Genomic DNA, 15,621 nt, shown 5'->3' on the forward strand with positions numbered 1-15,621 from the left:
GTTTGTTTGGGGATCACTGCTTCCCTGGGAGCTCAGCTGGTAAAGAATCCACCAGCAATGCAGGAGACCCCAGTTCAATTCCTGGGTTGGGAAGATCCCCTGGAAAAGGGATAGGCTACCCACTCCAGTATTCTTGGGCTTCCCTGGTGACTAAGATGGTAAAGAATCTGCCTGCAATGAGGGAGACCTGGGTTTGATCCTTGGGTTGGGAAGATCGCCTGGAAGAGAGCATGGCAACCGACTCCAGTATTCTTGCCTAGAGAATCTCCATGGACAGAGGAGCCTGGCGGGCTACAGTCCACAGGGTCATGAGAGTTGGGCTAAGAGTTGGACTGAGCGACTAAGCATAGCCCCAGGCTATGAGTACTCTCTTGGTAATCCATGAAGCCTCATTCAGGCCTTGCAAGAGACCTGAAATACTAGGGGTGAGTGGTGTTTTTGAAAGATCTTGTTCCCTGGGTCTCCTTTAGTCTGAGGATGGGTCAAAGCCATGAATTCAGCATTCTTTGGTGGTTACCCCAGCAGGACCGTGGTTTGTGGTCTTCAGAGGAATGGCCGACCAAGAGTGCAACATACCTGGGCTCCAAAACACAGTAGTTAAAACAGTGGCCACTGGGCACTCTCATTAGTGCTTGGCCCAAACAGGTCCCCTCCCCTGACCCTAACCTCCGTGTCCTGCCCACACCAGGCCCCACCTGGACGGCCAGCACCAGGCGGATGAGGTCCACCACCACCTCCTCGTTGGCCAGCTCGATGCTGATGAGCGCCAGCAGGCCGTAGAGCGCCTCGTAGTGCTTCCGTATGTTCGTTTCCTCCTTACAGCTCAGGTAGATGTGTCTGTAGAGCTGCTGGGAGTGCTGGAGAAGTGGGTGAGGGTGGGAGCAAGGCCACGGTGGATGGGGACAGGAGGGGCCAGGGCTATGGAAGAGCAGTCTGAAGGGGGTGATGCAGCTCCACCTCCTTCCTCCTGTACCCTCCCTCTCCGCCCTCAGGGACAGGCTACCTTTAAAGCAGACCCCAGTGGAATGGGGCACATGCAGGAATATGTGCTTAGGGAAGCTGGGGCCAGTGAAACCAGCAACAGAAGCTGCTGCCCAAACACAGGGGAAGATGGCCAAGCAATGGTCCTCCTCTGGCTTGGGATGAGTATGACCTGGGGGCTTGACCCCCTAGAGGGGTCGGCTGGTCATCCTGACGAATCATAGAGAGGAGGAAGCGGGCTCTGTAGGCATGGCCAGTGGTGACTTGGGGGCTGGAAGGCTGGGGTCCACAGGGCCTGACCCACCCAGGTTTCACTGTGTCTTGAGGTCACGCTTGCTAACCTTCTTCATGAAGATGGTGTCCTGCCGGGAGCACTTGTCCACTTTCAGCTTCAGGACAGAGATGTCACTGAGGGTGCTGCGAGGGGACGTGAGGGGTCACCTGAGCCCTGGTGTGAGGCCAGCAGGGCTCACGTGGTATCCCTGAGCCCTGCCCCAGTCCTTAGTTGTATCAATGTCTCCCTGTGTCCTCCCACCCTTCTTAGCCTGATCGCCACTTTCGCTCAAGTTCTCAAGCTCCTGTCTCATTTTTTCTTAAATACTGATCCAGATTACCTTCTTCCTCACTTTCTTTCGTCCCTTTCTGCCCCGAGTCTACTGATAACCCAGCATCCTCTTCTTCTCTTCCTACCAAAGAGCTCCCATGAGTACCTGCTCTTTATCTCCCAAATCTCTACTCCCTCCCTTGCTCCTTTAGACGCAAGCACCCTTTCAGTCTCCTTCCCTCACAAGAACCTTGGGGCCACGTCCATGGTCAACTCCCTGGTGAGAGGTCCCCGTTGAAGATCTGCACTGTTCTCCCACCTGAGGGTGAGACCCTAATGGGAGCCTTCTCCCCCATCACATACCAAATTGAGGTGGGGGGAGACCCTAAGTTCACCTGATGGTAGAGAACTTGTGACGGTTGCCATGACGATCAATGAAACTGATGAGAATCTCTAGAACGAAGAGACGGATCTCTGCGTCCTCCATGAGGGCGGTGGAGAGCAGGCGGTCAAGGAAGTTGCTGGGCAAAGCTGACATCATGTTGTTGCTCTGGAAGCCAGTGGATACCTGCAAGAGAGTCCGGGATCACGTGCCTAGGAACACTGGTCCTCCTGGCAGCAGTGAGGAGATGGAGAAGCAGCCAGCAGGAGCTGGGTCCCAAGCATCCATCCTCTCTAAACATCTCCCAGTCCAGTTCCCCCTGTCCTTCACTGTAGGCAGCTTTGGGGAACCCTCCAACATCTACTGAGGCGACCTGCTCAGCTCAGTTTAGCTGAGCAGATGGGGACAGTATCCAGGGACATTAAGCTGCTAAAAGCAAGCAGAGGATGAGCACTGGAGGGGAGCAAGAAGCCAGAGAGTATCTGGACCTAAAGTTCCAGCCCAGTAAGGCACACACGGTGAATGTTCACCATAAACACACTTCATCAGGAGCATGGACAGCCACAAACAAAAGGAGAGATAGTGGAAGAACTTACAGCTGGGCCGACGAATTAGAACCCACAGACATAGTCACAGTCAGAGAACACACATAGAGTTTGTTTACACCTCTTCTAGCTAGGCCATGATGGTGGTCTTTGGATTAAAGCCTGTTGGCATACTGAGACATCTCATCCGTGATATTGTCAAAAAGCAGCCAAACAGATTTATTGTTAAGTCCATGTTGCAAAACAATGCCTTTGATGATTCAGCAGGCCCTTGAGGCTCTGGTAAAGCCTGGTGACATCAGTGTTCACTGAAGTGGCGTGTATTTAAGGTGTGTCCCTAACCATCACCTTGGTAAGATGCTGGGTACAAATCAAAGAGGGTAAACTCAGCAAAGAAATGGCAGGAATACATAGACCAAGGAGATAGCCAGGTGTGGGTGTCAGTAGGAAAAGCCTTTATAATAAGGGGTGACATGAAAGGTGTGGGCTGGGAAGGGGGGACAGTAGGCCTGATCAGGAGCGAGGAGGCTGTGCTGACTAGCATGGTTAGCACAGAGACAGGTTGGGGGTGACATGGAGGTTCTAGGGGAGGGAATGGGTACGGAGGGTCTTCCAATTTCAATCTGAGAAGTTTGACATCTGGATGTACATCAATTGGAAACTGAGATTGACTCTTTAACAAGGAGCAACATTTCTAGAAAATTCTTGGTTGAATTTAAGATTGGTAAGGAGGGAGGGGGAGAAGGCAATGGCAACCTGCCCCAGTGCTCTTGCCTGGCAAATGCCATGGATGGAGGAGCCTGGTAGGCTGCAGTCCATGGGGTCACTTTCATGCTTTGGAGAAGGAAATGGCAACTCACTCCAGTGTTCTCGCCTGGAGAATCTCAGGGACGGGGAAGCCTGGTGGGCTGCTGTCTATAGGGTCGCACAGAGTCGGACACGACTGAAGCGACTTAGCAGCAGCAGCAGTAAGGAGGGAGGGAGAAACCAAGAGAGTAATCTAGTTGTGAAATGTCCAGAGTTTAGGCCAGGGCTGTTCACAAAAATACCTGAGGCACCTGTTACAAATACACATTCTAGGACCTCACTCAAACTGATGGTTCAAAGTCTCTAGGGACTCTATATAGTAAACAAGTTGGTCACGGGAATGGCATTTGAGAACAATAAATCTAGGCTCCAGTGATGGCTGCAAAGATGGAAAGAAGACAAATGTAAAAATATTGCTAAGTGAAGGGTGGGGGCGGAGATTCCCTGGCGGTCCAGTGGTTAGTTAGAACTTGGCACTTCCACTTTTGAGTCCCGGGTTCAATCCCTGGTCAGGGAACTAAAATCTTGCAAGCCACGTTGCATGGCCAAAAAAATTTAAAAGATAATTTTAAAATTAAATTACCTAAAATAATTATAGTCATTATTTTTAAAAAACTGATAAAGGGAAAGATGGTGACTGGGAGATTGAGGTGAGCATAAATGCCAAGGGAGAAACAGGTGGAGGGGACCTGGTGAGGTACTTGGAAGGAGAAAGGGCAGGGACCAGGAGATTCCATCTCAATCCAGAGATAAAGTTTGAGTGACAAGACCATCAGTAGCTGAGAAGGTACCTTTGTGAAAGTTAGAAACAGGTGTCCTGCCTGCTCTGGATAACCCAGCCTTGTGGGTGCCCAGCCTGCCTAGTGAGTGGAACACAGGTTAGAGTCAGTCCCCTAGTCACCCCTTTGGCTGGGCATGTTTGTGCAGTGTGCAACCTGCACAACAGAAAGTGATAGCCTTCTCTTGGCCCCTTGGAAGGAGCTGCCTCCTGCAGAGGCAGAGCAGGAACGGGGACAGAAGAGGCTTACCTGAAGGAGGGATTTCAGCAGCATGATCTGGGTCAGTCGATTCCTGTTCTCCCTATAGATCAGAGATACAGATGATCACCAGGATGGTGGTACAGATACAGACGACCCCGCACTTGTGTGCCCAGTTCTCTCTTGTGATTATATTCTCCATGAGGCTAAACTTGTTGGGTTACCCGGGACAGTGACTTCCAGAGGAAGGACGCTGACCAGCTAGTGGTAAAGTACCAGCCTGTCAGTGCAGGAGATGTAAAGAGATGCAGGTTCAATCCCTGGGTCGGGAAGATCCCCTGGAAAAGGTCATGGCAACCCACTCCAGTATTCTTGCCTGGAGAATCTCCATGGACAGAGAAGCCTGGTGGGCTACAGTCCATGGGGTCACAAAGAGTAGCACATGACCGAAGCGACTTAGTGCACACACACCCCTCAAGGTGGGCGATTGTTACTGATGGGACAGTCAGTGGAGTTACGTAGGATCCAAAGGCCCACGAAAGGCTGTGGAGGGATTTGCGAGTAGAATGAGAAAAGACGTGTGAGGGCAGAACCAGGAAAGTTGAGGTGGAAAAGGGAGAGAGCCGAGAAACGTGGGAAGGGGAGTTGGTGGAATCTAAGAAGGGAGACGAAGGCAGGGTAGACTTACCCAGTCCTCCCCGTCTCCATGGGGTGGTGCAGGGAAGGCAGTGGAACCTTGCTCATGATGAAGAGGATCACCTCGGAGCGCTGGTAAGTAGGCAGTGTGCTGGCAAAGGAGCCTGCGGGGAAATGACAGAGGAGAGGGCTGGCTCTGGTAAGGCTGGCAGCTGCGGGGAAAGGGGCGGGGGGGCCCTGCTCAGCCTTTCAGCTGAACAAACTACTGTGAGGAGTGCCAGCTGACTCTTCCAGGCTCCTGTCCCTGACCTGTTATTCCCATGGCTGAGGTGACTCTTTCAGGCTCCTGTCCCTGACCTGTTATGCCCGTGGCTGTGGCGACTCTTCCAGGCTCCTGTCCCTGACCTGTTATGCCCGTGGCTGAGGCGACTCTTCCAGGCTCCTGTCCCTGACCTGTTATGCCCGTGGCTGTGGCGACTCTTCCAGGCTCCTGTCCCTGACCTGTTATGCCCGTGGCTGAGGCGACTCTTCCAGGCTCCTGTCCCTGACCTGTTATTCCCGTGGCTGAGGTGACTCTTCCAGGCTCCTGTCCCTGACCTGTTATTCCCGTGGCTGAGGTGACTCTTCCAGGCTCCTGTCCCTGACCTGTTATGCCCGTGGCTGTGGTGAAGGTGTGGGACCTAGAGGGGACGCTCCATTGGCACTGGAGCAGGGAGACTCTGAGCCCTTATGATCACGTGTGGACTTCAGAGTGTCCATGCGCATACTATAGCTTTCTCCCTGTCCTCTTTCCTTCCTTTTGTCTTTCTTTCTCTCCCCTCCCCTCCAATACTTTGGCCACCTGATGCGAAGAGCTGACTCATTTGGAAAGACCCTGATGCTGGGAAAGATTGAGGGCAGGAGGAGAAGAGGATGACAGAAGATGAGATGGTTGGATGGCATCACCGACTCAATGGACATGAATTTGGGTGGACTCTGGGAGTTGGTGATGAAAAGGGAGGCCTGGCCTGCTGCAGTTCATGGGGTCACAAAGAGTCAGACACAACTGAATGACTGAACTGAACTGAACCCCTCGACGTGGAAGGATCAGGCAGGCCTAATGGGGACTGAGGTGCAAGAAGAGCTCGCCTCTCTTAGCCTCTGATCTGAACTCCAGGCTGAGAAACCCAGGGAGATTGTTCTGTGATCTGACTCAGGCCTGGCCCCAGGGACGATGTGAGCTGTGAGCTGTAAGCACCGTGGGCTGACTCCACTTCTTCCAGTGTCCCTGCATTAACACCAAGTGCGAGCATGCGTGCTTAGTCGCTCAGCTGTGTCCAACTCTTTTCAACCCTGTGGACGGCAGCCTGCCAGGCTCCTCTGTCCATGGGGATTCTCCAGGCAAGAATACTGGAGTGGGTTGCCATGACCTTCTCCAGGGGATCTTCCCCAACCCAGGGATCGAACCCAGGTCTCCTGCATTGTAGGCGGATTCTTTACTAGCTGAGCTACCAGGGGAGCCCTAACGAGATGTTGAGTGGACGACAAACCTACAACGCCAGGGACTAGCATCCTTGGGGGAACGGGGACCGCCCATCTACCCCTCCTTCAGCAGGTCTGGCCGGGGGGGGGCCCCGCCCCTCCCGGGGCCCACCTATGGTCTTGATGACTGCCTCCTGGAACATGCGCTCTTCGTGTTCTTTGATGATCTTGGTGCCGAGGCTGATGGCCCCGTCGTAGCTCCCGGTCAGAGCGTAGTCGATACTGAGCCGCAGCTGCCTCAGCAGAGTGTTGAACATCTCCAGCACTGTGGGCCCTGGGCACAGTAGGGCGGAAGACCTGACATCTGGGGCTGGCACTCCTGGCTCATTGTCCCCTGCCCAGGCTTACCGGGCAAGCTCAGACCCACTTCCAGCCAGGGGCTTCCTCTGCCCACCCCCCCCGCCCCCCGCCCCCCCACCTTCCCTGGCTGATTTCTCCTCCTGAGGTTAACTGCTCCGACACCTCCCTACCCTTGCCCTTTTCTGGAAGGAGGGACAGCCCACCGTAAGGGCAGTGCTTCATCTTTGAGGGGGTTCCCAGCCCCTGTTCCGCTCAAGATCCCCCCTTACCCACAGAGCCGGTGGCAGCGATGACGGCAGCTTCCGACAGGACCTCCACGATGCCAGCCCGCACCGTGGCCGCGCTGCGGCTATTGGCATCCAGGTGGCTCAGGAGCTGCTGGATAACCAGGTGGGAGTGCTGCGGCTGGGGGGGAGGAAGACGTGCTGGTCCCCAAACAGCAACCCCCCCCACGTGGCCTCTGAGCCAGGGCAGCCCTCCAGGAGGACCCAAAGTTGTGTGGACAAAAAGTGAGGTCCCAAAGCTAGCGGGCACTAGAGGTGGAGCCCAGATACCCTGGCTCCTCTTCCTGAGTTTCTCCCCCATCCTTGGTCCAAGGAGGAGTTGAGTCAAATCCCAATGAAGACTTGGATTTCCACGTATTTCCTGGGCCCTTTCACTTCAAGTGCGTCAAAAGTCAGTTTAAAAATACTGTCTTCCTTTTCATTTCCCCCAGGTGCCAGGCCTTAAAGTAAGGGCCACAAGCACTTCAGTCCAGTGCTGCTTAAAGTGTGGCCCATGGTCTGGTGCCAATTCAAGATCTATCTGATGCCCATTTACATTGAGCTGAGGACAGAAACTGAGAGCAAGTGTTGAGTGAGCAATCTGACAAAGCCACGGCAGCCAATTATGGTCTGTGGGCTTGTATTTTGCATGAGGCTTTCACTTACTTTTTCTGGGAATTCTTTTCATGTTTTATAAAGTAGAAGTCTGTGACATATTAGAAATAAGATGGTTTAAACCAGTCCATCTCCACGACTAGGTCAGGCAGCACCAGTTCAGACGACTAGGGGCTGGCTTTCTCCAGGTGTGCACCATCCCGCTCCCAGGGGTACCCCTGGCCAAGGGGACAAGCTGAACCTGGAGAACCATCATACCTGAATTGAGTACATGATGATTTTAAAGCAACGGATGGCGAACACCTTGGGTTCCCAAAGAGAATGGTTATCCAGATGGCTGTGAGGGAAAAAACGTGGACAGTAACTATGAAATGCAAAGAAGGAGGAGAAGCTTGGTGGGAACATAACCCGTCCTGAGAGACCCAGTCCCTCTCAAAGCTTCCAGGTAAGTAGCAAGGGCTTTCAGGTCAGGTTAGAGAAGCGGAGAAGTCAAGGAACAGGGGGTGGGGCGGTGGACTCAGGAATGAAGCCGAGCGCCTTCCTTTAGCCTTGGGACTCCTCCTGCCAACTCCTCTCCCCAAAACTGTGCTTGGCCACTACGTGGTAGCTTTTGATGCCACAATGCAGAAGAACATGGGCACAGAGAAGGGACCAACTTGGCTGCAGCCCCTCAACTGTGACACCTGCTTCCCTCCTCCCGAGTCAGCAAGGAGGTGCTGGACCTGAAACAGTTCAAAGCTGGAGGCCGGGGGGTGGGGGGCGGGGAAGGGGAACACTCACATGAGAACAGGCTTGATGGCGTTTTTGATGTTGCCAAAGGCAGCCCGGCCCAGCAGTTCCCGGAGGCACCTCTCGGCCAGCTCTGCCGGGTTCTCTTTCTCCTTCTCTGGTGCTTGGAGAGGGGAGGGGGACCGGCTGTGGAAACACACAGCCCGTGGGTGAAGAAGGATGGAATGCACAGTCTGAGAGTCAGCTTTGTGCAGGCTTTCTGTGCTTCCCTCATGCAAACAGACCCAGGAGGACAAGCAGGAACTTGATGTAGGCTGTGCGAGGTCACAGGGGCATGGCCAGGCTCTCAGAAGTTAAATGGGGTAAAGAAGCCCAGAGTGGAGGAAGATGGCAGGAGGAGGGATAAACTTCTTTTTCTGGACACCCTAGGGACAGGCCTGATGGGTCTCTGTGGGAAGGAAGGTGCCCTGAGCACCATGGACCTGGGGAGGTGCAGACCACAGGTATCTCCATGCCCGCAAGGCTTTGGAAGGGACAAGAGATGAGATAAGAAGAGAGGGATGCAGGCAGAGTTGGAGAAAGCAAAAGAAAAGGGGAGAGAGGAGCAAGGGCAAAAAGCAGGAAGGGAAAAAGAGAGGCTCAGGAGGGAAAAACGGGTGCTAGCTTGGATGTGACTCAGTGGTACCCGAGTCACAGGGAGGGGGCTCAGATCTGAACGGGAGTCCCAGGATTCCTCATCCTTAGACCACCTGAGACCACCAAGGAGCTTGTCAGAGATAATGCTATTTCAGGAACAACCACCAGAGGGCATACTAAATTTCCCAACCAGCTCTAGTTACATAGCATCAATGGAAAGAAAGTGGGGAACTCAAAAGATCTTCACTTGGTGTCATGCACAGCAGAGGTGGACAGCACCAGCAACCTTGCTCTCCATCCCATTTCACAGAGGGGAAGAGAGCAAGTGGCATGAACAGGATGAATTCATGTCTGGGGGTTCCCAGATTAAAATCTAGTATCTGGAGCTCATGTCAAATGGCTGTTGGCTAGCGGGCATTTTTTAAGGACCTGAAACACCATTAGGAAGTGAGGGAGAAGAAGGGCCCTCCTCAGCAAATTGAATCATGTTGTTCAGTTGCTAAGCCAAGTTCGACTCTTTGCAACCCCATCAACTGCAGCATACCAGGCTCCTCTGTCCTTCACTATCTCCTGGAGTTTGCTCAAACTCACGTCCGTTGAGTCAGTGATGCCATCCCACCATCTCATCCTCTGCCACCTGCTTCTCCTCTTGCCCTAACTCCCAGCATTGGGTTCTTTTGGCATTTAAAAACTTCCTTGTCCTGCTGCTTCTTGAAAGACTGAGGAAACCCGACTCTTGGTTCTTTGTGTTCAGCACACACTCACCCCAGGGAGCCCAGCACCATCGCTGCTTTTCCTTCAGGAATGCAGACCTTAAGGGGTACGGAGGGCTGGCAGAAGGCCAAAGCCAACGTTCCCAAGGAACCAGCTTTGGATGCTCTGCGGAACAAGCCACAGACGCCAAGATCCCAGGCCTTGGAGCTGGGTTTTACCAACCAGCCCCAGCTGTATGGTTGCTGAGCACCCTGGGAGGGCTGCAGACTGGCCGTGCAAGCCGCTCCCTCGCCTGCTCACCTCTCTGCCTCCTCCACGTGTTGCAGATTGAAAAGCAGTGATGGCACGATCTTGTCCATGTGCTGTGGGTCCCAGATATTGGCCTGCAGTTCATCATTCACCGTCTTCCTCACCACCCCTTGTAGACCTTTGATGCCTGACATTCGGATTCTGTAAAGAATAGGGAGACAGGGCCACGATGTCTGCAAACCTTGGCAAGTCCAGCTTCTGTGACAAGGAGGGGAGCACAGCGAGGGGTTTACAGATGCCCATAAAGGCAGAGGGGAGCCCACCTTCTACTCTTTGTGTGACTGGGCCTCCTGGCTGGCTGCCTGAAAGCCATGTCTTCCAGCTTGTCTTGGAGATTCCTAGACTGCCCTTGCCCTGTACCACCCAGGTTTCATCCCTAGGGTGCCAGTTTTCTCCAGGCTTCTTAATACCCAGCTGGGTTTTTTCCAGCTTGAGACTAAGATAGAAGAGCCCAAAGGGCTGCCAAGAACTGACAAGGCAGAATAGGGCTGAGGGCAACTTACAGGGGGAAGGGATCTGGAGGGGGAGGCACAGAGCTGTCAGGCTCTCGGGCACAAGAGGGTCTTGGCTGGGACCAAGCTGGCTGAGAAATCAGAGGAACATGAGTAACAGCATAGAGGGGACCCCTTTTTCACAGGTCCAGTCTCCAATGAAAGTGAAAGTCACTCAGTTGAGTCCCACTGTTTGCAACCCCATGAAATTCTCCAGGCCAGAATACTGAAATGAGTAGCCTTTCCCTTCTTCAGGGGATCTTCCCAACCCAGGGATTGAACCCAGGTCTCCATTGCAGGCGAATTCCTTACCAGCTGAGCTACAAGGGAAGCAATGGAGTAGCCATCATAGTCGACAAAAGAGTCCAGAATTCAGTACTTGGATGCAATATCAAAAACGACAGAATGATCTCTGTTTGGTTTCCAAGGCAAACCATTCAATATCACAGTAATCCAAGTCTATGCCCTGACCAGTAATGCTGAAGAAGCTGAAGTTGAACGGTTCTGTGAAGACGTACAAGACTAGAGCTAACACCAAAAAAAGATATCCTTTTCATTATAGAGGACTGGAATGCAAAAGTAGGAAATAAAGAGATACCTGGAGTCACAGGCAAATTTGGCCTTGGAGTACAAAATGAAGCAGGGCAATATTAAGAAGAGGTGGCAATAATACACAGAAGAACTATACAAAAAAGATCTTCATGACCCAGATAACCATGATGGTGTGATCACCCACCTAGAGCCAGACATCCTGGAATGTGAAGTCAAGTGGGCCTTAGGAAACATCACTACAAACAAAGCTAGTAGAGGTGATGGAATTCCAGTTGAGCTATTTCAAATCCTGGAAGATGATGCTGTGAAAGTGCTGCACTCAACATGCCAGCAAATTTGGAAAACTCAGCAGTGGCCACAGGACTGGAAAAGGTCAGTTTTCATTCCATTTCCAAAGAAGGGCAATGCCAAAGAATGCTCAAACTACCACACAACTGCACTCATCTCACACACTAGCAAAGTAATGCTCAAAATTCTCCAAGCCAGGCTTCAACAATACGTGAACTGTGAACTTCCAGATGTTCAAGCTGGATTTAGAAAAGGCAGAGGAACCAGAGATCAAATTGCCAACATCTGCTGGATCATCGAAAAAGCAAGAGAGTTCCAGAAAAACATCTATTTCTGCTTTATTGACTATGCCAAAGCCTTTGACTGTGTGGATCACAACAAACTGTGGAAAATTCTGAGAGAGATGGGAATACCAGACCACCATACCTGCCTCCTGAGAAATCTGTGTGCAGGTCAAGAAGCAACAGTTAGAACCGGACATGGAACAATGGACTGGTTCCGAATAGGAAAAGGAGTAAGTCAAGGCTGTATATTGTCACCCTGCTTATTTAACCTATATGCAGAGTACATCATGAGAAATGCTGGGCTGGATGAAGCACAAGCTGGATCAAGATTGCTGGAAGAAATATCAATAACTTCAGATATGCAGATGACACCACCCTTATGGCAGAAAGCGAAAAAGAACTAAAGAGCCTCTTGATGAAAGTGAAAGAGGAGAGTAAAAAAGTTGGCTTAAAGCTCAACATTCAGAAGACTAAGATCATGGTATCCAGTCTCATCACTTCATGGCAAATAGATGAGGAAACAATTTAAACAGCGAGAGACTATTTTTTTGGGCTCCAAAGTCACTGCAGATGGTGACTGAAGCCATGAAATTAAAAGACGCTTGCTCCTTGGGAGAAAAGCTATGACCAACCTAGACAACATATTAAAAAGCGGAGACATTGCTTTGCTGACAAAGGTCCATCTAGTCAAAGCTAGGGTTTTCCCAGTAGTCACGTATGGATGTGAGAGTTGGACTATAAAGAAAGTCGAGAGCCAAAGAATTGATGCTTTTGAACTGTGATGTTGGAGAAGACTCTTGAGAGTCCCTTGGACTGCAAGGAGATCAAACTGGTCAATCCTAAAGGATATCAGTCCTGAATATTCACTGGAAGGACTGATGCTAAAGCTGAAACTCCAATACTTTGGACACCTGATTTGAAGAACTGACTCACTGGAAGACTCTGATGCTGGGAAAGATTGAAGGCAGGAGGAGAAGGGGATGATAGAGGATAGGTGGTTGGATGGCATCACCGACTCAATGGACATGAGTTTGAGCAAGCTCCGGGAGGTGGTGATGAACAGGGAAGCCTGGCGTGCTGCAGTCCATGGGATCGCAGAGAGTTGGACACGACTGAGCAACTGAACTGCATTGAACTGAGTAGCCACTGTGCTGAGCCAGGTGACAGGATGGCCCTGCAAGGGGGGGGCCTCTTTCCTGGCTGTTTATTTCATCCTGAGGTTCCTCTTTTTAACCAAACATTTTTCTGATTATTACATAATACATGCTAATTATAGAAAAGTGCAAAGATGATTTATCCCCTGCCATCACCACTTAAAGATAATTATCACTGGCATTTTGGTGTCCTGCTTTTCTTCTGTGGATAATATGTAATAGAATAAAGAACCTGCTGCATATCTAATTTGTATTGGCTTTTTTCACCCATAGCATTCTATTACAAGCACTTTCCTATATCATAAACTCACAAACATGTTGAATGGTTACTTGATACACTGTTATGAGTTTCTAAACTAGTTTCCTATTGGTCATTGGTTGTTGGTAAACTTGCTTCTGTAATAATGCTACAGTGGACAGCCTTGTATAAAGTACTTTGTTGTTGGTGAGTTGCACAGTTGGAGTTGCTAAGCCAAGTCTGACTTCACTACATTCCATTCCAAATCACTGCCGTGAATAGAATTACTGAGTCGAAAGATAAGAAATAAAAGGCTCCCAATTTTGCCAGATTCCTCCCCCACCCCCATCGTACAAGCTGCAGGAGACGGCTGTCCTCACTGTTTCTGCCTCAGCACTGGGATCTCATTTCAAACAACTGCTCTAATTTTGTAGCTCAGAAAAATCCTCACATCTTGTAGCCATTTCAACTCCTGTACCCTTTATTGGAGTTGAGCAGTTTTTCTAAACATTTAGTTGCCATTTGTAACTTCAACTTCAGTCTCAAGTGCTGTTGCCAAGGTTCAATCTCTGGGTCGGGATGATCCCCTGGAGAAGGGAATGGCACCCCATTCCAATACTCTTGCCTGGAAAATCCCATGGATGGAGGAGCCTGGTGGGCTACAGTCCATGGGGTTGCAGAGTCGGACACAACTGAGAGGCTGAGCACATGCACACCAGGGTGCTATGTTGAGCTTTTAACCCAGAGAACATAAATGGGGAGTGGGGTTTGCCTAATGCATCAAGATGCCCTGGCCCAGGGCCAGTTAGGCCTGTGGCAATGGACACAGATTCCCTGGGCAAACACTCAGCTACTCCCATCCTGACCCCCAGTCAGCACCCTGAGCCAAGGCTTTCCAGATTGGAGAAAAAATTAACTGGAATACAGTTCTGTTAACTATTGTTGGCTTCAGGTTAAAGGTTCTCCCTCGTGCAGTACAGAAATAAATCCCAGACATGCTGGACTCCTGTCCCACCCAAGAGAGTCTGGCTGGCAGGGAAACCAGGCCTGGGAGGTGGAAAATTTTCTACTCAGGGTTTCGCTCTTCATGACTATGAATTAATTTTTATTCACTCTTTCAATTTCCCCAGAATCCCTTCCACATATGAACACATTTCATTCCATGACCCCGGCGCTGACTGACTGGGACTGAAGGAGAAGCAGCTTCTTACTGCTCCTTGTAATGGGCTTAGTGGAGGTCTGCCTGCATGCAGGGGACCTAGAGAGGGTGAACCCAAGGGGATTACACACACACACACCCCACACCCCTATTTATGAGACCCAAGGATAGTTCTTAGAAGGGAGCTCTGGGCTCTGCAAAGGCTGTGAAGGACCAGGGGAGAGCTCCTGGAAAAGGGATGCAGGGAGGTTATGGATGGGAGACAAGAGGAAGGGAGAATCACTTCTCACCCCTCAGCCTCCCTTCCATGGGTGGCAGGTGCCAGGCTGTGGGTGCTGAGGGCACTACCCAGCTGACAGGAGCAAACCTCAGCACCCTTCTCCCAATGTTCATTCGTTGTCCACGTCATCAGGACGGGGTGTGACTGTGTCTTCTCCTTTCCTACCGTGGACTGTGTATATGTGCATGGTTGTATGTGTATGGGTGTGTGATTGTGTGTGGGTTTCCCTGGTGGCTCAGACAGTAAAGAATCTGCCTGCCATGCAGGAGAACCAGGTTCAATTCCTGGGTCGGGAAGATCCCCTGGAGATGGGCATGGAAACTCACCTCAGTATTCTTGCCTGGAGAATTCCATGGACAGAGGAGCCTGGAGGGCTACAGTTCATGGGGTTGCAAAGAGTCCAACACGACTGAGAGACTAACACAACAAGACACGTGGGTTTGTGTAGTGAACGTGACTGGGCGTGTGGCTGTCATTGTATGTATGTGTGTGGTTGTGTATGCAATTGTGTATTGTGTGATGGTGTGCATGTATGTGATGGCGTATGTGTGTGAGTGTGTGTAGAGCGGCAAGACAAGTGACCCCTGCCCTCCCTTTCCCAAAGCAGGGCTCTGCCTGTGTGATCAGCATCCCTTACAGTCACACCTGGTTACCTTTCTGCCTCTTCCTCACCTGCTTCTGGACACACCCCACCTGCACCTGCTTCTGCCTCTTCATAGCCATCTGGAGTGAGCTGGCTGCTGCGGGAATCAGCACTGGGGAGACAGGGGGCTCCTTCCTTCCCTGACCCGCACTGGCCTCACAGAGGCACTGCAGCAGCTCAGCCCCAAGGACCCCCTGGCTGATTCCAGAGAGGGGAGACTGGGGAGCCGGGATATTGCAGGCCAGTCACACGGGTGCTGCCCCAGAGCAGTCCTGAGGCTCAGAAGCTTTGGGAGCTGGCAGCCTGGGGGATGGAGGGGTTTGCGTCCTGATGTTCCTCCAACCCAGAACATCAGCCATGGTTTGCAAGCTGTCATTAAGGGCACACGGGGCCCCCTGACCCTGCCATCACACATCATGTGGCACTCCGGGTCCCTTGGGGTGCTAACATGATGCAGGAAGGAGCCAGCAGCTGAGTTCCGGAAAAAAGCCATGGAGAACTGGTCTCCTGTGGGCGTGTTGGCCACCCAGCCTCAGCCTCCCAGCCCCTGCCTCCTCCGACTCCTGAAGCTTT

General features: G+C 51.6%; 1 protein-coding gene across 2 annotated transcripts in view; it reads right to left on the bottom strand.

Moving 5' to 3' along the window:
* Positions 1-15,621, bottom strand: part of EFR3B (EFR3 homolog B) — a 96,260-nt gene that overhangs the window by 14,831 nt on the left and 65,808 nt on the right. The window contains exons 6-15 of one of the 2 annotated variants that reach the window (XM_018055556.1): positions 9,951-10,100; positions 8,352-8,486; positions 7,830-7,908; positions 6,963-7,071; positions 6,506-6,667; positions 4,925-5,036; positions 4,288-4,339; positions 1,921-2,093; positions 1,323-1,398; positions 696-857 (exon numbers count right to left, since the gene is read on the bottom strand). In XM_018055556.1, coding sequence (XP_017911045.1) covers positions 696-857; positions 1,323-1,398; positions 1,921-2,093; positions 4,288-4,339; positions 4,925-5,036; positions 6,506-6,667; positions 6,963-7,071; positions 7,830-7,908; positions 8,352-8,486; positions 9,951-10,100 — 1,210 coding nt within the window. Of the gene's footprint in view, positions 1-695; positions 858-1,322; positions 1,399-1,920; positions 2,094-4,287; positions 4,340-4,924; positions 5,037-6,505; positions 6,668-6,962; positions 7,099-7,829; positions 7,909-8,351; positions 8,487-9,950; positions 10,101-15,621 lie in introns of both variants that reach the window. The other variant, XM_018055555.1, reaches the window with a different exon arrangement.

Source organism: Capra hircus, chromosome 11 (genome assembly GCF_001704415.2).
Source record: "Capra hircus breed San Clemente chromosome 11, ASM170441v1, whole genome shotgun sequence".
Classification (NCBI taxonomy): domain Eukaryota; kingdom Metazoa; phylum Chordata; class Mammalia; order Artiodactyla; family Bovidae; genus Capra; species Capra hircus.